At 42.6% G+C, this 24006-nt stretch overlaps 1 protein-coding gene and 1 long non-coding RNA gene across 5 annotated transcripts in view; one reads left to right on the forward strand and one right to left on the reverse strand.

The window, feature by feature from the left end:
• LOC309444341 overlaps positions 1-13424 on the forward strand; it is a 69749-nt gene extending 56325 nt beyond the window's left edge. Inside the window, exons 6-7 of one of the 2 annotated variants that reach the window (XR_014184999.1) lie at positions 11190-11314; positions 11661-13424. This is a non-coding gene — a long non-coding RNA (uncharacterized lncRNA). Of the gene's footprint in view, positions 1-11189 lie in introns of both variants that reach the window. The other variant, XR_014184998.1, reaches the window with a different exon arrangement.
• Positions 3748-24006, reverse strand: part of CHRDL1 (chordin like 1) — a 38843-nt gene continuing 18584 nt past the window's right edge. The window contains exons 5-12 of one of the 3 annotated variants that reach the window (XM_082062071.1): positions 18793-18935; positions 17728-17821; positions 15550-15617; positions 14046-14220; positions 11086-11280; positions 9283-9450; positions 8138-8227; positions 3748-6813 (exon numbers count right to left, since the gene is read on the reverse strand). In XM_082062071.1, coding sequence (XP_081918197.1) covers positions 6683-6813; positions 8138-8227; positions 9283-9450; positions 11086-11280; positions 14046-14220; positions 15550-15617; positions 17728-17821; positions 18793-18935 — 1064 coding nt within the window. In that variant the 3' untranslated portion in view covers positions 3748-6682. Of the gene's footprint in view, positions 6814-8137; positions 8228-9282; positions 9451-11085; positions 11281-14045; positions 14221-15549; positions 15618-17727; positions 17822-18792; positions 18939-24006 lie in introns of all 3 variants that reach the window. The other 2 variants (XM_082062070.1, XM_082062072.1) reach the window with 2 other exon arrangements.

Below are 24006 nucleotides of genomic sequence, written 5' to 3' on the forward strand. Positions count from 1 at the left end.
AGTTTCTCTGCTCCTCAGTTTCTCTTCTCTAGGGTTTGCTTAACTTCCTGCTTGAAAAGTCAATTAGTGGCTTTCTTAGGCACTCTATATATTAATATGAGCTGCGATCAGCACGAGCGTGGTGGTTATGATAGCTTTGCCTTAGTAAGAGTGACCTCACCGTGGACATCATTTCGATGGGGTAAATAACTCCCACTGCATGCTGACTATAAAGAAATGGGGAGCTTGTTGTACGCTGATGTCATGGGAAGAGCCTGGTCTCTTCACCAGGGACTCATCAGGGCAAAAGTCTCTAAAAAATATCTGACTTTGAATTAAGATGAAAAATCAGGGTGGGAAAGCTGTCACAAGTTCTTCAGTCCCTGTAGGCTTTGACCATTATTATGGGTTGGATCTTTCAGTTGTTCATGATTGCAAAAGAAAAGAAACTCTAGGCTGAATATTCTTTGAATTAATAAAAAAATCTGCAGTTTTCCCCTCTCACTTACGAAAACAATCCGTAATTTATAAACTATGTCTTTCAAACAAAATAGCAGCAGGGGTTTTATTTCCAGAAATTTGGCACATTTGCTGAAGCTCAAAATATCTTCTTTTTCTTTTTCTTTTTTTTAACTTTAGGCTTGGTTCTAGTAATTTTCATAATGAGAAGTGAGAAGGGGCTACTGCTGGGATTTGGTTGCATGATTTTACAACTGGTTTGCGTTAATTAAGTGGCAAAGTTAAACTTAGTGAATGATCTGTACTGATTGTAAACATCCTCTACTGTTTTTTAATGCAGTCGTTGGGCTATTTTTTGAAGGATGCCACTGTCTGGCTACATCTAAACCCAAAGATGTTGTGAGACTTAGCTTAAGTGGATATATAATATGGCACTCAAACCAAGGGAATATTTTCTAATAGCACAGAATTGAAAACGTGATCTCAGATACCAAAACACAGATTTCTGGAACGTATCATCACTTGGAGCTCTTTATTAACTAAATAACCATATTTATGGTCAAATCTTCCTTTTTCTGGGAAGAACTTTGTGAAGATTGATTAGTTGATGACTGTTGTCTATTAGTTGATGAGATAGTTATGCAGCCATAACTATAAATACTTCTAGATGGTGTCCTTTCATTTCGCTAATGAAACCACCGTCCCAAGAGCTCCCTGTTTCTTGTTTGATGTCTGTGCAGCATTTGCTGTTCCACCCTGTGTACACCACCCAAAGTTTCTTCAGAACTGTTTCAGTCCATTGAACAAGCCGCGTGTTCCCCAGCGCACAGCACTTCAGCGCAGGACACGAAATTCAATACTGCATTAATTTCAAGTTAGATGTTTTAATGAGAAGGTCTGAATCTTACCATTTAGAGATGTGGAGCAAAATTACCCCACTACATAAACCTTAAGCATCCTCTTTATGCCTCTAAAATTAGGAGGCAAATTCTTTGTCCCACTTGAGCTGTTGGCAGAGGGGAGAAGTGACGGTGCTGGCTCAGGAACATCAAGTGACTGGGAATCTGGCTGGGAAAAGTGTAAAAGGTACCTTTGGTACACACTGAGTACTAGAGAACACTGACTTGTTTAATGCCAGTACAGTGCGTATCAGCGGGAGCTCTTCAGGGACACCTTCTTAAATGGATTGCGAGTTTTGCTATTCAGTGGGAACAGAATGCAGTTCTAATTTATCATGGCCGTAACACACCTGATTTTGTGGTGTTGTGATCCTGAAACAAATGAATAAAGGAGAAACAGGAGAAGCAAATCTATCAGGGATATAATTGATCTTGGCGGAGACATGAGCTGAGTGTGGGTGCTGTTTGAGAAGCAGGTGGCTCCAGTTCGGGCTCAGGGGGATGGACCAGCTCTGTCTCTTGAGACAAGGTCATTTGAGGACCGACTCGGAGTTTCTGCTTTAAGCGGTAGTGAAATCGGGCTCACTGCCATTTCTGAACACGCTGATCTGTCATCTGGTGCATCTACATTAAAAACTGTTTTGCCGGGTTAAAATCAATTCTTTGTTTTGGCTTTGGATGTTTTGCATTCTTGCTCACAGTTGGGTTGGTGTTATGTGAGCAGGGCAGGGCTGTGGGTTCATACTCGTACACTCACGTAGTTGCAGACATACTTTACACAAGAAGTAAAACATTCCAAAACCTCAGATCAGAAGATGAAGATATTTTTCAAACCCCAAACAAAAGCAATAAATGGAAATAAGGCTTAACTTTGTCAATTTTCACCCCTCCCACAATAAATCTCAAAAATCTTGGCTTTTATCTTAGATGGATAACACAATAGGCACCAGGGTACACCAATATTACGCAAATGCTTCATGTGCTATCAATTATTTTGGAAGTATTCATCATCTGAGTTGTGAAATGGTTTGGCTTTTTTTTCTAATGGCCAGTGTATGAAGATGAGAGGGTTAGGCTGACACACTCTTTCTCTTGTGCTTGTGTAGGTATATTTGAAAGTCATTTCAGCAGAACACAGCAGCGACCAGAGCTCTCCCCTCGGGGGTCACGGGGAGTCAGAGATGATCTGTGGTACATGAAAGGGGAATAGGGGTGAAGAGAGCAATGAGATTTAGTGTGCTGCTAAAAAGCATTTGGATGTTACGAAATGGAGGACCTGTCCTCACCAAAAGGATTCTTGGAACAGATGCCCTGCTAAAATAGAGTGTGGCTGAGGTGGATATACAGCTTGGGATGAAATAACAGAAATGAAGTTTGGGAAGAATTTCCAGAGCGATCTTGATTTTCAGATTTAATGTACTTATTGATTCAAAGGGATTTACTGTGGAACCACTTTGAACAATCATCTTTCCCAAGGCTGATACTCTCCATTTGCGTTGCGCTGTTAGCCACGTCTGACTTAACGTTTTACACTTTTTTCTTATGTTTCTTAAGACCATCTCTTTTTAGTCATTAACACAGATTGATTCCATCAACATTTCCCCAATCATTTTGAACTTCAGAATATGTATTGCCCAGAAAGCAATATGTCCTGTACTGTTCTCTCAGTTGTCAATGCTTGATTTCGTCTTTAGCTGGATTCCATATATGGATGTCAGTGCTTTAGTTTTCAAAATTAATCATGCTGGGTAGGTGAAAGCTGAGTTAAATTGGGTATTTCCCAAAGGTCAAACATATTTTTGAGCAGAAAATCTGTATATTGCAGGTCCTATGCTGTGTCCCTGGCATAGTACTGTTGCTCTACTAGTGAATCCTGAAAGCAAACAGTTGTGGCTCTTGAGATTGCACAATTTAAATAAGCTGGTAGTTTAAGCATCCTTCTGGTCCTTCTAATTTGTCTGTTTGCATTACCCAGGTTGTGATAATTTCTATAGCTTTTCAGTGTAGCTCAGATGAGCACTAGGGTAAGATGCTTTGCAAAATTCTGCAGAAGACATTCCCGAGAGAAGACCTGAGAAGAATGAGCTCCTGGAGCGTGGGAGCACAGCTGTCCTGCCGCCAGCGTTACGTGTCCGATTGTCGGACGTGGGGAGCAATCAGGGCTGTGTTGACCCTGTGGATGCTGAGTTCCAGCAAGCTTTTACTGCCTTGCTCCAAAACTGACCGAAATGGGAGCAACGTTACCATCCCTATGGATTAAATATAGGTAATAAATTGAGGTGAACTTGACTGTGGAGGGCCACACAATCCTGACGAGTTCCCTGGGACTCTGGTGAGTGCACCGCACAGAACTGCTCAGGCCTGGTTCTAAGTGACGGCAAGTCAGAACTGCTCAGAACCTACGAATATCTCTTAGGTTTTCCATAAAGTGGCATCTTGGGTGCAACGCTGAAGTCCCTGTCGCTCAAGCGCCCACATGAAGTGTTGAGGCCACGGGTGGGTGCTGAAGCCTCACTTTGCACCCTGCCCAGCAGCCTAAGTCTTGAACCTGACCCTCGCACAGCTCAGGTCCTGAGCCCATGCACAGCACCCGGCTGGGCCAGGCGGCCTCCGAGGGGGCAGCAGCACCAGCAAACTGGAACCAAACGTCTTGATCAAACAGCATCATACACACCATCTTTTATTATCAACGTCAGAGTTTATTAATTTATAAAACCAGGTCAAAGTGATACAACAAGTACATAAATAAGTACCGTAACAGACGTACATCCCATGAAGAGAATGAAGAACATGGCACTGTGTATTTTGTTGTCTTATGTGATCAGAAACTGGAAAAATGCAACACTGCATTTTACTAAATGATGCTTAGGATTTTTTTTTTTGCCTTTCTTAAAAAGTGTTTATTATAAAATAAATACACAATCTGGATTCCACCTGTCCTGTCACAAACACAGAAAGCAGGTTGCCTTCTTCTTCTTAAAAAAAAAATTACAAACGCTGTACACTTTCCACTTAGTCTCTGTTCACCAGCTACTGCTACAAACAGACACCGCCTGTGAGGTGAGGAGTGAACTGCACATCACTGGAGTTCCTCAGAACCTCTTCCTTACAATGTCTTCACCAAAAGAACTAGAAGGTTAATTCATGACTTATTAGAAGATTTATAATAAAATTTTGCATGTCTGCAGCACATTTCAACCCTGTAGATGCTACATGCAGAGGGTGTTGCTGATGCCAAACTGCTTCTTCTACAGTTGCACTGCAGTAACCTCTGGTCGTAGGCCCTCAGTGAGGACACGCTGCACCCTTCCAAACACCAGGACGGGATTTATGGGGGCAGAGGCTGCGGTCCCGTGGAAGGGCAGTGGGACAGCAGCTCACTTTGCTCTCCTTTTAACAAGCAGTGACACGGGACCTGTCATGGCCCCGTGGCGGTTCAGACCGTGCACCGCAACACCGTATCGGTGCTGTCGGGAAAGGGCAAAACGCTGCCTGGTGGTGGGGGCTGAGGGACAAAGTGTGAGAAACAGCCCCGGGACAGGGACACCGGGCAGGGGTGGAGGAGACACTGCAGGGCCCAGCAGAGACTCCCCTGTGGCCATGGAGGGACCAGGGGGGACGTCCCTGCAGCCCATGGGGGCTTGGAAAGAGAACCCCGTGGTTCTTACTGATTCCAGATCAAAGTATTTTGTTCTTCCAAATCCATGCGGTTGATGGAGGAGCTCCCTTTTGAGCGTGTTTTCCTGTTACACGGTGGACTGTGTCGAGTGCTTGGTAGGTAGGGAAGCATTCCTAAATATTATCTGCTCTCTGTCCAGGCTTAGGGACAATGATGTGGTTACATACAGGCAGGATCGCTAAGGACCTGAGATCACCCCATCCATGTTCTTCTAATTCCTTCAGCCTTTCTTCAGCTTTGTGTCTGTTCTCCTCCCTGGCTCTCTCTGAGCAGCATCACGCTCTCTCGGGGCTGCCGGCAAAATCAAAACCCTCACTCTTCCTATTGATTTCACAGCTCTGAGCGTTTCCATAAAGCTTTGTTTGCATGTGTTTGACCAGCACTATTCCTGTCTGCTTGGGGAGGAGAAAACGGGAGCAAAGGCAGAGTCACCAACACAACAAGGCTTCTTCCAGCTTAACACCGCAGCCGTGAGACCATGCACTATTTTGGTGACTCTTCAGAGAAAACATATTGAAAATTCCACTTTTTTCAGCAGATGAGAGCCACCTTTCTTAAACACCCTGTAAACACGCTATACTAAATTTAACAATCTCTCAGATTTGTTTTTCACAAAGATAACAGAGCTGCCGCCTTCTAAAGGCCCGCTGGAGCTGTTTGGTGTTTGTCGTGGGACAGAGCTGTCCTTGGAGCGTGAGAATTGAGAGGCCACCCTCAGAAAAATGCAGAAGATTAGGTTTGTAACAGATCAGAACGCATAAATTAAGCACTGTTGCAACTCCTAAGGAGTTATTAATTGGGAGGTTTAACCCTCTAGGTGTTTTGCAAGTACTGCAAGTACTTCACCACTTTCTGCCCCGTCAGTTTGCCGGCCGAGACCATGTGTTAATAGGGCCCAGAAGAATGAAGTTATTAGGGCTATGATAGAGCTAACACTTCACATTTTTTAGAGAAGTGGGTGGAGGAAACAGTGAAAACCACTTAAAAGCGAACGTTTGCTCAAATTGCTACAAAAATACAGTGATTGCCACTAACACCTGCTGTTCGGTTTATGGACTCGGTTTGCTAAGCTACAAGACATCATCCCAAAGGCAGGCTGCTTAGGACTTTGTTAGTTTAAATCTGTTTGTAATGTCTCCAACACAAGTATTCTTATCACTTGTATTTTTCCTCCACTACTAAAAAAACACCCCCAAAAAAAACCACCAAAAAAAACCCAAACCAAACCAAAAACTTGAGTCCTTTCAACACCAGAAATGGTGTAAATTCAGCACAGGAAATAATGCTCTCTGTAGCTCCTGCACGTTTATTAGGTGTCCTTCTTTTCATTAGTTCGAATAACTTGCCAAATAATAATAATAATACAAATGTTCTGTTTTCTCTTTTTAACTTGCAAAGAACTGCGACTCTGGGAAAGTACAGTCTCTCTTTCTCCTTCCCCCCAGGAGCACGGAGCCTCCCGGTCTCTTGAAGGAGATATTTGAACGGTTGACACAGACCACTACACATAAAGCAGCAAATTTGCTGTGCATGATGTGAATAATTACTGCATTATAGTTTTGGTTTTTAGGGCAACTGTTGACTTAAGCAAAATAAGCCTGCAGTCCAGCTGCAGATCCAAGTTTTCATAAGTTTTCTTGTGTTTCTCCCTCCAGTGCTGTCTCCCTTAACAGTGACCCTTTTCAGACTTCTCAAGGTACAAAACCTTCACCAAATCCTCCAGCTCAGTCCTGCACACTCTGCTTTCACACATTTGGCTGATCTGAGCTTCTCCCTCGCTAAATATTTTCCACTGGCCTGAAAACAAAAACACAAAGAAGACAGATACTGACTTAGAAAAGGGCACCGGGAACTCTGAAGACATTTACAAGCTCTCTCCAGAGCAGCTGATTCACAGTGATCAAAGGGAGAATGTCCAATCCTCCCATGGAAAATATTCAGAGTATCTTACAATCACGTAACATATTCCATGCAAAATAACTTTGTTAAAAATCATAAACAAGGACCGAATATTATTCCTTTCTTTAATGAAGTAGTACTGTGAGCTGACCCTCTTTTTTCAGCCATTTATGACATCGGATACTCTGCTTTATGACAAGAGTATGTGAAAATCTAACTGATGGTAAACCAAAGTATTTAAAAGTTGGGAAGCAACAAGTATTAAGTGCTTCAAGCACTGTGGACTTGGCCTGTGTGTAATGCAAACTGTGTTTGCTGGATATTAATATTTCTATGTATTTTTGATGATGTTAATAGAAATGTCCGCTGTCCTAGTAACCAGAACACCGTACTACAGATAACAATGACAAGCTTATGGATGGTTGACAGCAAAAAATTAGGAAACTTTTTATATGAAAAGGTGTCTGCTTCTCACCAATCCTGTGTAATCAAGAATATATTATTCCTGGGAAAAATGCTTAATTGCCTATTGAGAGACCTCAGAGAAAAATGACAACTTGTAATGCAAAGGAACTGGGAACTAAAAATGTCTATACCTTAATTCAACTATCAAATTAAGTGTCATGGCCCAAGCTGGATGAAATACAAAAAAAAATGGAATCAAGAGTGACAAAAGAATTACAGGTCCCTTCAAAAGACAGATTTTAATAGAGAAGATATTACAGTATGTTTCACAGTATGTTTGGGATTGGAAGGGACCTCAAAAGATCATCTAGTCCAATCCCCCAAGAAGTTAAGAACATGGAAAGGTTTCTTTCAAATGTAACTTATATGTATATAGGAGAACTCCCTGAATCAACCCTGAATTTTTTCCCTTCTAAATGACCTTCTAAAAAATTGGGGCATCTTATCGTGTTACTTAAATAAATACAAATTGTGCTGCTGTACTGACATCAGTCATATTTCAGACTTAGGGCGGTATGGGCAGAAAACAGCCGATTTTGCATTTTATCCAAATACAGCATGGACATAAACTGCTATTATATGTATCTATATTTTAAATTGCTGTGTTTTGATTATTTAAATTTAAACTCAGAAAAGATTGGAGCCATGTGCTGATGGAAAAATTAGTAGAGCTGTTTGTGCTGAGTAAGAGAGAATGTTTTTCAAGGCTATGATTATTTGGAGAATAGAAACCTGAAGAGGTCACAATTTTACTTACTAGGGGTTGTCCTTGTTATCTGCTTGAAGTAAGGAAGTTCTTCAAATTCTCTCTTGGACACTTTTTCAACGTAGAAGTGACGCAGAATCCCTTCAGCAAAGGAATGAGAAATGCGTGTTACTGGAAATGTGCCTGTTCTAAACTGAGTTGCTGTCCTGCCCCTGTGTAGCGTTACTGTCCAGTCCAGTCACATTGTGAAATAATCCCTTACCTATAGTGTGAACCCTTCCTTGGCGTGAGTAAATGTAGGATTACAACAGAAGCCAAAACCCCAGCATCTTGGAGTAAGACCGTTATCATTTTGCAGTCAGGTACCATTTTGCCTGTCATGAGCTCGCGGGCAGCAGCACTGTCAAATCATCACAAGGCTCTGTGGCTTCTTGCACATGGTCATTATTAACTGTCCCACCCTGAGCGATGTTCTGCTCACACTTTGGGCTTGGCTTTGTGCTTTAAAGTGCTTTCTAGAAATGTACCACCTCTGGGGAGGGACGCGCTATATGTGGGTTTCACAGTATCACAGTCTGTTTGGGATTGGAAGGGACCTCAAAAGATCATCTAGTCCAATTCCTACGGGGATCACTTGCTTTTTCCTTCAAGTAGGTCACGTGGACAGGATTTTTAGGAGGCTGCCGATAATTGTTATTATACTACAAATTAAGGATTTTCAGAAATGCTTGGGCTTCTGAATGCTTTTCTATTTTTTTTCCTAATTTTACCAGTTGGTCTAGTAAAATACATTGTTTCCATCCTTAACACATTTTTGCCTGTATTCCAGACCATCCTGGGTGCAGCATCACTAAGGTAGACAGGGCAGACTGATTTCAATGGAAAGCATTTTGGTCCATCCTAAATAAGAACCTCCACGCACGTGGTTCAAACCCCTTTCTCTGCAATAAATTACACAGGTTTTTGCTCACAACCGTCTGTCACTGTGCGTTTGCTCACAGTCAATGGTGAGAACTTGCAGAACTTGGGCTTTTTGTGTTCCTAATGGTTTTTGTGCAGTGAAACCTGAGCATGTTGGAAATGGCGATATCCCGGATTGCCAGAACAGCAGTCTCAGGATGCTTGGGTTTGTAAATTGTTCTGAGATTTTAATGGAAGATGATACACTGTTTAAAGAAAGAACTTGCTCCACTCACCTTTTCTAATTGTCCACACATGTATTTCTACTTGAGGTGGTTTTTCAGTCTCTACGGCAATTTTTCTGATGGTTTCCCCTTCCTCCGTGAAAACAGATTCGTAGACGGGAAATGTCTCCTTCCCACAGAAGTAATCTTTGTTGTCAAAGGTTTGACTTGGCACTTCTTCTGTTTAAAAAAAGCCCAAAACACATATTGAAGCTGTAATCAAGTCCTCCAGAACTTACTTGGTACCAAAAGCCAAGCAGGTTTAGTTTAAAAGTAGAATTTTCACTTGCATGGCCACTCAAACCCATCTCCTGCTAACCCCCAGCCATTTAATAGTGTTTTGTTCTGCTAGGCTCTGCTGGCCTGTCTGTGGTGGCAAGACAGTATTCACTTTTATAATCCAGTTTCGTAAGGAAACGAGCTGTGTAAAACCACGTGGCCTGTGAGACTCCTCTCAAGTTTTGAACCTGTTGTCCAGTTTTCAAGCAGAATTGCAATAATGGCAGAAGTCTCAGAAGAAGTTAAATAACTACATGAAAATTGGTGGTTGGATGGGGTGAGGAGACCAGAAATCATGCTTTGCTGAGGAAAAGGGCAGGCAGAACCTCCAAGGTTTGCATTTTGGCGGGCAGCAGCCAGCTGGGCAGCGCAGGCCTGAGCAGCATCTGGTAAAGTCACCGAGCAGATACGCAGAAATTGTAATTATTCTGTTGGTAATTGGAAGCTGGACAAGAATGTAAGGGAGATGATGCAACTCAGAAACTCAGGCTACTGTTTGTGGAAAAAAACCCTAATAATTAATACATCTCCACACATACAGGACAGACTGCAGGAAGAGGTTCGGCTTGCTTAAAAATCGGCAGATAGAATCTCAAAGAAAGACACAGCAACTTTCTTTTTGCTATTAAATTTTCTATTGAAGTCTGTTAGCCGGGTTTTGCTGACTGTTCTCATCAAAAATGAGCCAAATAAAAGCTGTGGATTCGTAAGTGTCCAAAAGGATGTCGATAAACACCCCCACCTGCCCACGGCCACCGCGGTTCCTCCCAGGGAGCAGGGCCAGCCAGAGAAGACGTTCTACAAATGATTTCTGTATACGACTAAACAACTCATTTCCTCAGAGCACTTCTGCCCAGAGCATCACCGAACAAACACAGAAATGGGCCGTGCAGATTCGAAGAGAAGTTTAAAGGCACAGAAGGGAACTGGACACTCCTTTACCCTTTGTATCCTACACAACATGGCTGGGCATTTGGCAGACTGTCAGCAGATTCATGTTAGCAGATTTTTCACTAGTTGTAGGCATTGATTTTAGTAAGTAATGTCTATGTAATTTTAATCATTAGTGCAGCATAGAAACAATGCTAAATTTATGAAAAGTTAGTATTTAAGGATTAAGTTACATAACTGACACCAATCAATTTATAATCGGGGGTTTTGAATCCTTCTGGTACATTTTAAAAAGCAGAAACGATACTATCTCCATGCAAATTTTCACAAGCTAGAACATGATTTGAAGCTTCTGAGGGCACTGCAGTGGGGAAAGGGTGGGAGAGTCTTTGGACAGTAATGTACTTTCTGGGTAGGTTTCTGTAATATTCTCTTTGGAAATGAGTGTCCATCAGTCGTGGAAGTTAGAGACAGGCAGAGAGGGATGGGCAGCTCTGCCTGTCCCACCTGGAGGTCTCTGCCCCCCCAGGAGAACCGCGGGCACAGCTACTGCCGCTTTCATCACATCTTCTGCTGACCAGAAGGCTTGAGCCGAGCCCCTTAACATGCACAAAGAAAAGGTGTCTGTGATCAACTTTGTTTTACCTGGACAGACTTTACAGCATTTTCCTTCTACTTTCTGAGGGTATTTGCAGGGATATTGTTCTGGACAGTGAATTTTCTTACATTCTTGTTTGGTGATGTTGCAGGTGCACAACACACACTCTACGATTCCAAAGGCCCGCAGATTAGGATGCCAAGATTCACCGTGTGAGTATGTTTTGCCGTTCGAAACACAAACTATGGAAGAAGAGAAAAAGTACAATTGGAAAAGGTATGTTCACTGGCTACCTCTCTATGAACAGCCATTTGATTCATGCACTTTTGTTTAAAGCAGGGTCTCTATACATAATTTGTTAGCGTCTCTGGCCCATTTCTCTGCTTGTGAACTTTAACTTGGAGTTTTGCTACTTAAAATGAGTCTGAGCCTGTGGTCACCCTTTCCTGAGCAGTTTTGCTGCCTTGACTCCAACTCTGCTGACACTATTTTGAGGAGAACACTGGAGGCTGCTGAGTCTTTGACTATAATAGCTCCTCCCCAATGCACACATTTCAGTTCTGCATCATTAACCACCTTATAAAACTCACTCCTTCCCCTCCTGATCTCACTCCACGCCCAGGACACAGCCTGTTTACATTGGCTCTGGCTTCTAGAATTGAATCTGCAGATCATGACATTTGCTACTGCGGCATCTACACAACCTTCCTACCATTAGCTGAACGCGGCTCTTGCGGGGAGAGCCACGCTATCCGCAGGAGGGACTGGGGCCACCTGCAATAAGAATTGCTTTTGCGTGAGACCTCCTGCTACACAACACACCGAACAAAGCAAGGGAATGTTGCAACATTAACGTTTAATGTCCTTTGTGGGAATATCTATGTCTAAAGTTATACAGAGACGTTTGGCTTTTGGAATCACAGGAAAACAGTAACGTGAAAGGGACTGAAATTTCATTCCAATAGCGTCGAAGCACCTCAGAATATTTATTTGTCAGTGCCCTTGGGAGACAGAGAAATAGAGCTGACACAAGGAGAGTGGAAAAATCCATGCCTGGTGGGAGCCAGTTTGGGTCACCCGGCAGTTAATGGGAATTATATCACTTTACACCATGTTTGCATTTGTCCTATAAACCTTACATCTTTCTTTTAAAATATTTTATAAACACAAAGAAAAATGCAAACTAATCCTAACAAGGTGAAAGAAAGGGCACCGCCTGATTTCTGAAAGCAGCTAAAGTGAACCTGGGATATGTTGTAAATACTTCCAATTCTTCTAATATGCCATCATTTTTATTAATGCCTTTATTTGTAAAATATGTTCCTATTTTGCCTGTAACTTTCAAAAGCAATTTAATTTTTATCTGTAATCTGAAATTTACATCTAACTGGTAACAGATGTGACCAACTGGTTATACTTTACTGAGTTACTGAGATTTATGGGGAGCGTTCTTTGCAAAGTATTGTCTTTCAGGGGGTTTTGCTATCATTTGGTTTATAATTTGCTACTTTTTAACTCTTTCTTAAGACATGTTTTTATTTTAGAGGTAGGAAACACGGTAGGTTGTTTTTTTCTCAAATAAAAGCAAAGTGTTATCTGTATCCTAAGAACATGGGAGAAAAAACTACAAATGAGAAAACTGGTAAGTACTTGGCTGCTCAGCAGGCTTCTTGCACACTTAAATCCTATATTATTAGTTATATTTATGCTTATATGGATATGTTTTTCCCTGCTAGAGTTCTCCAGATCCTTTATGGATACAAATATTTCATTACTTCTCCCTGGCAGGGGAGGGGATAATACATGACACTGTGTAGATACATATTCTTTCTGTTTTAAGGGTTTGTTTAGCACAGAACAGTTAAATAATTACTCTGAGGTAGCAGATGAAGCCTCCAGTAGAAGCCAAAATATGGCAATTAACTTCTAGTTCCCCGATGCCCTGTTTTCAGTGCTCTTCATGTTTAGAATGGCAAATCTGTATCCATGCAACTGCACAGTATTTGCATGTCGGAACTGTTTGTGTTTATTTTTTAACTTGTTGAAATGCGTCTCAAGGGGCATGGGCATTAATTAATAGAACACTTGTTAACTGCGTGAGAACAAAAGAAAATCCATGGTCAGCATTCCCATTTCCATCATGGGGATCTCTCAGACGTGTCTGAAGTTGTGGCACGTACTCTGCACTGCATCCAGAACTACGCTATTCGTCTGTATTCTCTCTGTTTGCTGAAACAAATCAGTTAGAAATTGCTTTGGTGATGTCTTCATGTGTGAATTACATGTCAAAGATATTGCACTGCATGGAAATTCCTGCTCATAGATTCAGCATAAAACACTGGCATGATCTGAATGTTTTTTCATGCTTGTTCAGGTGGATAATAAAGATCCTATGGCCAACATTCCTTCTGTTAGTTAATACCTTAAAAGATTAGTTGGCCCTAATACAAGGGCTTTTAACTCTTTGGGGGCAGTTTCTAAGTGCACACTGACTGATATTTGTGGGTAGATGCTCTTCTGAACATGCATTTTTACAGCTTTTTATGGCTCTTAGGGCTGTTCCTGCAGACCTTTGTTCACTGTGATACACCCACCGTGGGAACCGAGCATCACACCCTTTCTATTGTACAAACCCTGCTGTCCCACGAACCGGAGAACTGATATTTTCCCTCTATTTTTGCCCCCCTGTAATGCAGCAGGAATATGGCTTAGTCATGTTTGGATAAGGTTTGCCTCTTGATACTATGAAAAAGCTTTATGGTCTGAGATTTGTGCGGCAGTTTAAACATCATCTGTTAGCTCCAAAATAAGAGTGTAAAGAAAATGACCACAAATCATTTCCTATGGGACAAGTCACTGTGTGAACCAGTTAGCGAATGTGATTTGCATTGGGTCTCTGGATACCAATGGGAATTCCGAAGATGCTGCTGTATATTTTGAGAAGTCTTTTTGAGCGATATGTGATTGATTCCCGACCCAGAGTAATACTATAATAACTTGTCTTTACCTCGTCCGTGCTTATGCTTGTTGTTGATGACGATTTGCACTATTGTTCCCGAGGCTTGCTGGGGATCCGGCGGGACTCCGCGGTTACTCCTGGCACTGGGGAATCGTGGAATGTTGACAACCTGCCTCGCGGAGCCGGGCGACAGGTCGTAGTGGGAGCGATGGTACGAGTGTCTCTGCACGCAGAAAGAGAGCAGGAAAGTAAATGTCTCATTCCAACGATCATGGGAAAAAGGCTGTACCTGAAGCTTAACACAGGCAACGAGAGAGTTGCCACTGTCATCAGACATCATTACATGTAATGAATGGCACCATTCTAAAGAAAGGCCATTCAGGTTTTGCAGATGTAATAGTTAACATGGTAATGAGGACATCTACACATATGCAGTTGTAACTCATCTCACCAGGCTGTATATGTCAGTGTAGGTGTCTATACCTGTGGTGTGTGTAGGTGGTCATCCCAAGTCCCTAATCAAGTCAATGGACACAGAGGCAATTTTAGAACTTGACCTGCTGTGGATCTCTGTATCATAAGGAAATGAATCACAACCTGAAAATGCCTGTTGTGCTCCTTGTATTAAAAATGGTATTCAGAGCCAGATATCTACTCTAGTTTAAGATTAGATGAGAGGAATTGTAAGCCTGTCTAGTTTTCCTCATCAAAATTGCCTTCTATGGGGGCTGCAGTGGCAGAGCACGTCCAGAATGACCGTCCAGCTTCGTCTGCTTGCAGCCCCAAACTCTCCTGCACCGCCGGGGTCAGCCAACCTTGCGCACGCTGAACAAAACCTTTCTACAATCTGTCTTACAAACTGGGAAGCCTCATTCTATTTGCAAAGGAAAGCAGTAGTTGTGGTAGTGTGCAGCATGTTTTTTAGAGCAAAAACACTGGTTGTTTTCTGAGAATTATTTTCCAAAAGATCCACGGGCATGAAGGCATAGTCTATAGTATAGCAGTTATTTTATAAGGCATGATTATTCTCACTAATCCAAAGACCTGTTTTTTCATGTATTTAGGTAGTGCACCTAATGCTTAAAAGCTCTTCATATTCTCTCCAAATGCTATTATAAAAATAATCTCTTAATGAGTAAGTTGTTAATGGATACTCTCAGGCCCAGATATAGTGAAGCTCCCAAAAGCAAACTTATACATGTGTACATATCAACTGGGAAACAACGGTTTGCAATTATGATTTAAAAGTGATGCTTGCACAGCAAACGAAACACTGGTGAATTTTATTCTTATAGACCATATACAACAAAGACCAAATCCAGAGCCTGCAGGAGCTCGTGGGAGTTTATAATTCGGAGTTATTCATGAATTCAGGTTGAGTTTATTAGGGGGTTTGCAGAAGTGAAAGAAACCTATTTTGGGCTAGATTCACAGAACCCAGGATGAAGCAGTAGATATTCAGACCTGTTCTCATCCTTTTCTCTTTTCCCCAATGTACCGGCATGCACAGCGCAGCAGGAAAATGCAGCTTTAAATTGTAGGTCACACTTACAGCTTCCCTGTTGGCTGGCTGCCGGAAGATATCTCCGTCGGAATGTTCCCATGACAATTCTCCATCTCCTGTATGGAAGCAGAGCGGTATCAGTTAGGGGAGTAATTGCGCAACACCCTGGGAGACACTCAGGGGAAAAGCCTCATTCAGCTTTCCCACTAAATTAGGGTGGATGTTGCATCCGTGTGTAGAGGTGTCAGTCTGTAGTGTGACTTGGCTGTACTAGATTCTGTAGAGACCAAAAGGAAGATCCCTTCCCAAACATTATGCAAACTCAGGATGAAGATTTACTCTCAGGTTTATGCAGCTTAACAAGATGCTATGGGCAAAGTGATTTCCAGCAACCATTTGCCGTGTGATCTCAGGCAAAGGGGAGGGGACATGACTCAGTTCAGCTCACAGAGAGAGAGGTTCAGCTGTGGGACATTCCTCCCCCTGTGGGCTGAGAGAACCCACCAGCACAGTTATTGTTGCTCAACTGAAATGTAACCTGACTGAGAATTGAATCCTGAATTACATTTTGTAGTCAGCTCTGAAATGTAGCCATTAATAAATATCATATGATATATATCAAGAAAAAAGTAAGCCATATTTTGTTCTGCAAAATCCCTGTCTCCATATCTATATGGTTATTTCCCTCTTATTTAGGTGTCATACTCCTTGAAGAGCTGGAAGCTGACTTCCCTAAACTTCAGGGTCCTGACTTTAGTCTTCACCTGTCCCACAGCCCTCAGGACTGCAAACTCCATGAACACATATATTGAAAAGGACAGAGTTGATTACGAGATAAACTATCATTTTAACATTTTAAAATAAGAGTAATAGATGGTGGAACACGTTTTAGAAAAACCTGCATCAGTGGAGACACTGGGTCATCTCTACTGCATAATCCAATTTAATCTCACCTCTCCTATAGAAATTCTAATGAACTTGTTTCGCATGATTCTCTCTGGCTGAAGTGACTGATTCTCCAGCATAGGGCTAATTTACAGCATAACTATGTCTGATACTTCATAGTTTGAAAGTCAGTTTAATTTTTGTAACTGGAAGAGGTTGGTTTCAAATAACTATCAGGGAACAGATACCAGGAATCATATGATTAGCAAGGATTTACTTTAATTAACTGTCCATATATTACAACAGAATATCACTAAATGTCACCGTAGGAAGCCAGGACTATCACCTTGCCTGCTTGAGATCAGAAAGCTTTATAAGCAGTTTGCCTGGCAAAATGATCTGTAAAGATCCTGTGGAACAACACGGCAGAACAACTGCCGTGCACAGAGATCCTCATCCTTGCTCTGCCGGAGCTGACGGATTTATGCAGCGCACAGCGTTGCCCTGCTGAGAGATGAGCCCGGGTCCTGCACGGTGTCCCGCTAACGTTCATTTACGGCTGCATCTCCGCCAGTTCAGTAGCTCAGAGAGCTCCCCACACCGTGCAATAGTACTGACTTCCAACAAGCAGAATCTCCCAAGGGTGTAAGTGCACAAAGGTGCAAGCAGGAGAGTTTTTCAAGGCAGCGTGGCATCACCAATATCAATAGAGTGGCACTTTTGAAAAGCATAGGTACCTTTAGGTGCTTATCTGCATCTTTGAGAACTGGCCACAGGTGCTTATATACCCTAGAAGCGGTGATTCAAATGCCACAACACCAATAGTGAGATTAAATACATTCAGAAAGACTGTGAAGGCCCCTAGAATCAAATTCCCTATGTGTAAAAGATCTAAAATGTAATTGCTAGTAAAATACTGAAGTCACCTGAGTATAGATTGACACCCAATTTAAATTGGAGTAATTTGCCTTACCCTCTGAATTGAAATTCTTGTGTCTTGCAGAACCTGAGCAGAACCTGTCAGATAGAAGCTTGTCTTTTATTGCTAAGTTTTTCTACCCAGAGCAATTTAAATGCATCATTTGAAGCCTTGATTTCCCTCATTATGAGGATGCAAGTTTATTATCAGTGCATTCTCTCCTCCTTTTGATTTAGGAAAACAAAGGCAGCAACATCCCCCTGCTGGAATTTGAGGTTTCATTTCCCACCGTGCATTGGACCGTAAGTACAGGGGACACTTGCAGGTCACGTCCTGAGTGACGCTGCTGGTGGCACAGCCAGGGCTGACAGGGCAAGGAGTAAATTCAGAGCCCGTCCTTCTGTGGCTGGGCTTGAGCTTACCTCTGCAAACCGGGCAGCAGGACTCCGGAACAGAAACTGGGAAAGAGCAAGTTAATTTGGGACAAGTCTTCAACCCACAGTACACGTTTCCTTCCTGCCAGTAAAACACAAGGAGAATTTAGGAGGAGTCATCAATTTGTCTGGTATTATATATGCATTTTCTATGAACATGCCTCAGTTTGGTATGTGTGTTTACATAAATGCCACTCCAGCATGCAAAAGCACAATATTAGACCAGAGGAAGGTCCCCTTCTTTAAAAAAAACAAGGGGGAAAGCAGTGAAAGCGTGTGGGGAGAAGAACTATAATTATTGTAGGCTGAAAATGTACCTGACGTAGTTGGTAATAAAATCACCCAGTGTAAATTCTCGCCTCTGCTCTCCCCCTGTTGTGTCTCACCACTGAAGTGGAGGAAGAGCTTAGCAGTAACTAAAAGTCATAACGTCTTTTCAGTACTTGGCCTGTTAAATGTGTAGTTAATGTAGAATCTGGTGATGATTTGATCAGAGGAGGCCCAGAGCTGCCAATACTCAATCCTGAAGAGCTGGCTGGATTGAGGGGGATGTTTCAGCTCAGACACTGGCTCTGGAGGGTCGCTGGGTGACTCAATATAAACTGGATTTGAACTGGTGACATCTCAGGAATGGCTCCGTGGCCCAGTGCCAGTTTACAGAGGTGTCCTCTCCCAGTCTGGGGGGCTCTCAACTTATCAGCTCAGCCCGAATGAATTCAGTTTCAGTCAGCGGCTTAGCGCTATATTTTCCAGTCAGGTTGAAGTGAAATACTCTATATATGCCAAGGAGCAATATTTACCTGCTGCCTCTGCGCTGCGAGCTCACTCAGAGCAGATGCCTGACAGGGTAAGCTTTGTCCCCTGTGCTTGAGTAAGCGGCAGCCTGGCATTGACCAGCTGCTGCAGCCTGGCTCCGAGCACTCTCAAGAGCTTCAGCATTAATTCTCCATCCCCAGCCTTTGCTATGTATTGCTTATATTTCAGTGTCATGTCTTCTAGAAAGGAGAAATGAAGCACAGACAGAGCAAGGCTCTGTGAAATCCTGGTACTCACTGAGCAGCTGCACTGGGCACACTGGTTCGCTTGCCTGTTTTGGAAAAGCCCCTCTGCCACAAACATTTCGCCATGATGGTAGGTGGTGCCGTTGTATTCACAGGATTTCCCGGTGATTTTGCTGCTTACTGAGAAAAGGGAGTCTTCTAGAAGCAATGGGAAAGGAACACTTCATGCAAATGTTCTTGACAACTTGCAGTATCACAGATACAGGGGAGGAAAAGCCTCCCTTCTCCCTCATTTCTCTTTATTATGTAAAGACAAGTTTTGTCATGCCACAAAGTGTAAGTGATATTCTCATGCTGCTATTTTGCTGAATTTTAATAATTCACACTTTGAACTGACTGTCCCAGTTAATCTTAGGATGCTGGTGATCAACTGGGATGCCAACACTGATGGCCACGTCTCATGCTGCTGCATTTTCTCTTGCTCTGTCTGCTGTAGCACTTGGTATTAGGATACGTAGGTGCAGTTATGTGCCCACATGTTGTATTCACTTGGCTTTTTCACGCTTTAATGTAGAAGGCATTAGGTCCTGTATACACACAGAATCCCACTGTCAATAGCACCGTTCTAGCGTGATTTCCCCCTTGTTAGTACTGGTATAATTTTATTAATGATGTGTAGTATCGTTGCACATAGAAGACACAGTTGGAGGGCAGCAGGTTGGCCACAGGGCATGCGTGACGCTGCTTCCGTGCCATCCACAGGCACAGACCCTCTGGGAGAGGAGCAGTGATTCTGATGACGGAAATGTGTCAAGAGAGAACTATATACTACCTAAGTGGTTTGTTCCTAGCGGCTTTCACAATCCATTGCTGCTGCTGTTCTCGAAATGGGCAAAACTTGTCAAAGGCAGACTTCAAAAGCCACCCAAAAGCTGATTTTTCTCTTACATGCATTTTAATGTCAGACATGCAAACGAGTGCATTTTGTTTGCAGAACTCGGTGCATATGACGAAAGCACAGGATTCAGTGTCAATTCAACCCCGAAACCTCCTGTTTCAATTCAAGATCATACGGAGTTCTGCACCACATGGGTTAAATTTTCTTCTAAGATAAAGCAACCCATATCTTACCTTAAAACATCCCCTAGATTTTTTAACTATTAGTAGCTGAAATACTCTTCAAAGTGACTAGACTTTACCTATGAAATGTAAGTCACTTGATACCTATTGGGCAGCGAATCTGGCACTATACATTTACATTCACATGAACGAGAAGAGGCATTTTGAACAAGAGCTCTATGGAAGTAACAGTGGGGTGTTTGTTCTCTGGTGCCTGAGTCACTGCAGATTTCTAGGAATGCAGCTGAAATTTCATTCAGTGAGTTTGGGTTTTCACGTAAAAGAAACCTGACCTGCAAATTCAGCTCTTGCTGTAGCCCCTTTCATTATCTATCAGATAAACCTGCAGAGATTTTTGTGCCATTACAGAATACACATTTTTCGGTTGAGAGCTCAAGTGAAAGAACAGTTTTCTGCTGGTATGCCCTGCCATTAAACACTGACATTCAGAGTTTTCCATAAAAGCACATATTTAGCTGTATTGGGCCATAAAAATTAATAACATTTTGAATGGTAAGCATCAAATCTGGCTATGGAACATACATGTACTACAGTATCTGAGAGTCTAGTGGGTCAGCAAAGAACCTTCTGCAGGAGAATGGCAGAAATGATCCATTTTGGGTTCCCTGCCTAACATTTCATTTCTTTTCAAGAGACAGACATGGTATTTGCACCTCTTCCTTTGAAGCACCAAATACATCATTATTTCAGTGCAATCAAGGGTGTCTAATGATACCTTTCCAAAATCTTAGTAGTTCAGAGCTTTAACGCCACCTGTGCTTGGCACAGAAGTGCGGGGGTTTTGGCACTTTCTGTATGGTTTGCTGGTAATACACATGCTGGAATGGAAGACGCGTGCTCTCATCGAGACACATCCTTTGAAAGTCATCAGCAAAAAATTCAAGTGACAAATTCAGCTACTGTCCCATTAGGCACAAATACTGGAAGACACAAATCAAGAGGCACTTCTCAGGATTGTGCTGCCTCCTGAAACTTAGGGCACCGGAGTTCCTTGAGCCTTCTGGGAGTGTTCTCATAGAAAGCAGAAAGAGCGGCTGCCAGACCCTGAGTTATCCCCTTGCAGCAGAACTGGAAAGAAATGCAAACGAAAGGCTAAATGTTCCCGCAGGCTCCGCAGGACGTGGCCCTGCCCAGGGGTTGTGCTCTGACACCTGCAATACCTGAGGGACTCACTGTGACTCTTCAGAGTATTGGATGAACAGCGTCAGTTTGACCGCAGATTTCCCTTGGTATGTGCCACATTGTTCAGATCACTATGAAATCACCAAATGCCTTTAAACTTTTCTAAATAAGGGAAGAAGGATAGTGAAGTTTTTATTGCTTGGAAAATGACAGTGAACAGTTGCAGTAGGTAATTGTTTTCATCTATATCTCTTTTAAGTTGATCACAGAAGTTAGGTCTATAACAGCTAAATCATAACATGCAGCCCAAAATGCATATACATCTGCCTATCTTTGGAATATGGGATTAAATTCTATTGCTATTTTGAAGTCTTATTTGTTGAAACAATTATAAGAAAAGTCAGTTTTAATTACATAAGACCATGGTTTAAGTCCTGTGCTGCAGATACCGGTGCATGTCTTTTAGCACATTAGATGAATGGAGCTATTTGGTTGCACAAAATAAGGTTGAGAAGAAGTTTTCAGATCAAGACCACATTACTGTTATTGCAAAAAATATCTATATAAATATATATGGGCATATATCGGAGACAGCATAGTGGAGAGTGCCACTGATCCTCTCCAAACACAGCATCTGTGTAAAACTGCGAGGAAGGTTTGTTTATATTGCACATCTAAATATAACTTCGGTCTGGTGCCGTTTCTCTATCTTTGCTAGTGTGTGACTGACTTCTACTGCTAGGACTTGCCTTGGTTTCTTTTCTAGTGCTCTTTAAATCATGGCTAATTAGAGGAGTTCAGACTCCCTCATGATATCGTGTTCTGCAGAATATGAAATTAGAGTCATTGTGGGTTGTTTTAATAAGTGCCAGGTTTGAGCTTTGAAAAATCTTGGCTTTAATACTGGTATCAGCATGCGTTATTCTGTGCCTTAGTTCAGATATGTCAGAATTAGATTAATTAACTGCAAATAGACTGCATTGCTCAAAGCTCTATTTGTAAACCTTGCTTCTTAATCAAGATTGTTCACAAAGCTTTATCAGGCATTTTAATGGTGCTGACTAACATTGCTTTAATTAGCTGCCTCTGTAAAGTACCAGGCAAACCATCTGTGTGAATCCTTTTAATTAACTGGGTTCCATCTGAGCTTTTCTTTCTGGCATTCAGTGGAAGCAATATAAACCATGCAGGGTAAAGATATTAGAGCATCAATTGAAAAGGAAGTATCTTTGTTTCTGTGGTTGGCATTTATTCTCTAAAGGCTCAGACGTCACTATAGAAGTTGACAGGCTGTGCTTGTATTTGCCTGGGATTTTAGTGGGATCAAGATAAGCCCATGAGTTAGCAATATGGAGAGCACTGATTTATTGCCAACATTAGCATTAGGTAAAGGCAGGGGGCTAAGATGTGCGACCTAAGCTTCATTTGCCTTGATATGGATCTGAAATTATCCTGTAAGTAGCTTTAAAGGTTGAACCTGGCTGAAGAAATCTTTCAGGTTTTACAAACAGGCAACAGAAAACAACTGTATCAAAAGCTGATTAGCTTCAAAACATTTTTTTTTAAGCAATTGGAGACTATGGTGGCTCTGCTTGAATTCTTATATCCAAGCATTCCTCTCTTCCAAACACACTAAGTCCTGGTCTTAATGAAGCCAACAGAAAGTTTGCCTTCAGGATTCAGCCTAGGTCCTTGCTTGAATGCTGTTTTTAAGATAATGTTTGAGATGGATGCATGAACTGGGAGGAACTGTTGATCTATACAAACAAGATTTATATCAGTTCAGATCTGTAGTACAGCCCGATTCACTAGGAACTAGAACTGCGTGTAGGTCCAGTTCACGTATTCCATGACCTATCGTCCACTTGACAGGGCGTGTGAAGAAGCGTATGGCAGAAGGTTTGCCATGAAGGGGTGCGGGCCCGGTGGGCAGCGCAGCACTGGTGCTTCCCTCACAGTCTGACAAACCAGAGTCAGATAGGAATTGATAAACCGCAGAGATTTTATGGACATTTTCTGCTTCAGTGGAATTTAGTCCAGTCACAGATTTTTCATGGGACCCTGCTGGGCTCCTGATGGTCACCCCAGGACTGGAGGTTGCCGAGGGCCCAGGTTTGAGGGCAGCCACACCAGCACAGACCAGGGTTTCCTGGCTTCTGGGGCTTTCCAGTCTCCTGGGGGAAACAGGCGCTGTGTCACATGGATCACAGTCAGTTTGGGAAATACCATCTTTTAGCTTTTTCTGTTTACAACTATTCCTTCCAGGATTCTTATAAAAGCTTGGCCCTGAGATGCTTTACCCTTACTTGGATATGAAGCAGAAGAGCATCAGATATCTGCAACTAATCCCTTGAATAGCTTAGACAAATTCCACGGGCAGTTCTTGGTGTTTGAAACAGTGGTAACTTCTGTAAAAATATTTATGTGCAGAGTGAAAAGCAATAATTGGCTGTGAGCAAACCGGGCTTTTGGGAAACGTTACTGTAGGGTGACTTACTTGAGGAAGGGCTTTAGGATCCAGGCCTCACTACAGTCAATTAAGCTTTGAACTTGGATCCTGCTGACTAAAGTCAGGGGGTACAGCTACAATTGCCAGCAAACAACTTTAGGCCATTAACAAACTGGCAAAACCGCCTGAGAATCAGTACAGTCATGGCATGATAACCAGCAAAGTATTCCTGATGAGACATCTGACCTTCAAGACACGAAACTCAGTTGCTTTTGGGTGGTCTCATCATTGTGGACAGTGAGAACCAAGCGTCTTGGCTTTCTGAGCGTCCCTGGGCTGAGTGTGGCTGCTCTGCCCGTCCCAGGCTGCAGGGAATCGGGTGTACTCCCGAAACGGGGTGCACAGCTCACACAAACAGGGGCGCAGGGCAGGTCCGTGTGCTGCCCACCTCCCCACAGGATCTGCTGGGACCCCCCACCTCAGGACGGGTCCCTGGGGTTTTACTGCTATCCCTACAAGATCCTTTCTTGTACAATATTCTGGCCATACTTGTTA

The sequence above is a fragment of the Streptopelia decaocto genome (assembly GCF_964273445.1).
Source record: "Streptopelia decaocto genome assembly, chromosome: 10".
Lineage (NCBI taxonomy): Eukaryota > Metazoa > Chordata > Aves > Columbiformes > Columbidae > Streptopelia > Streptopelia decaocto.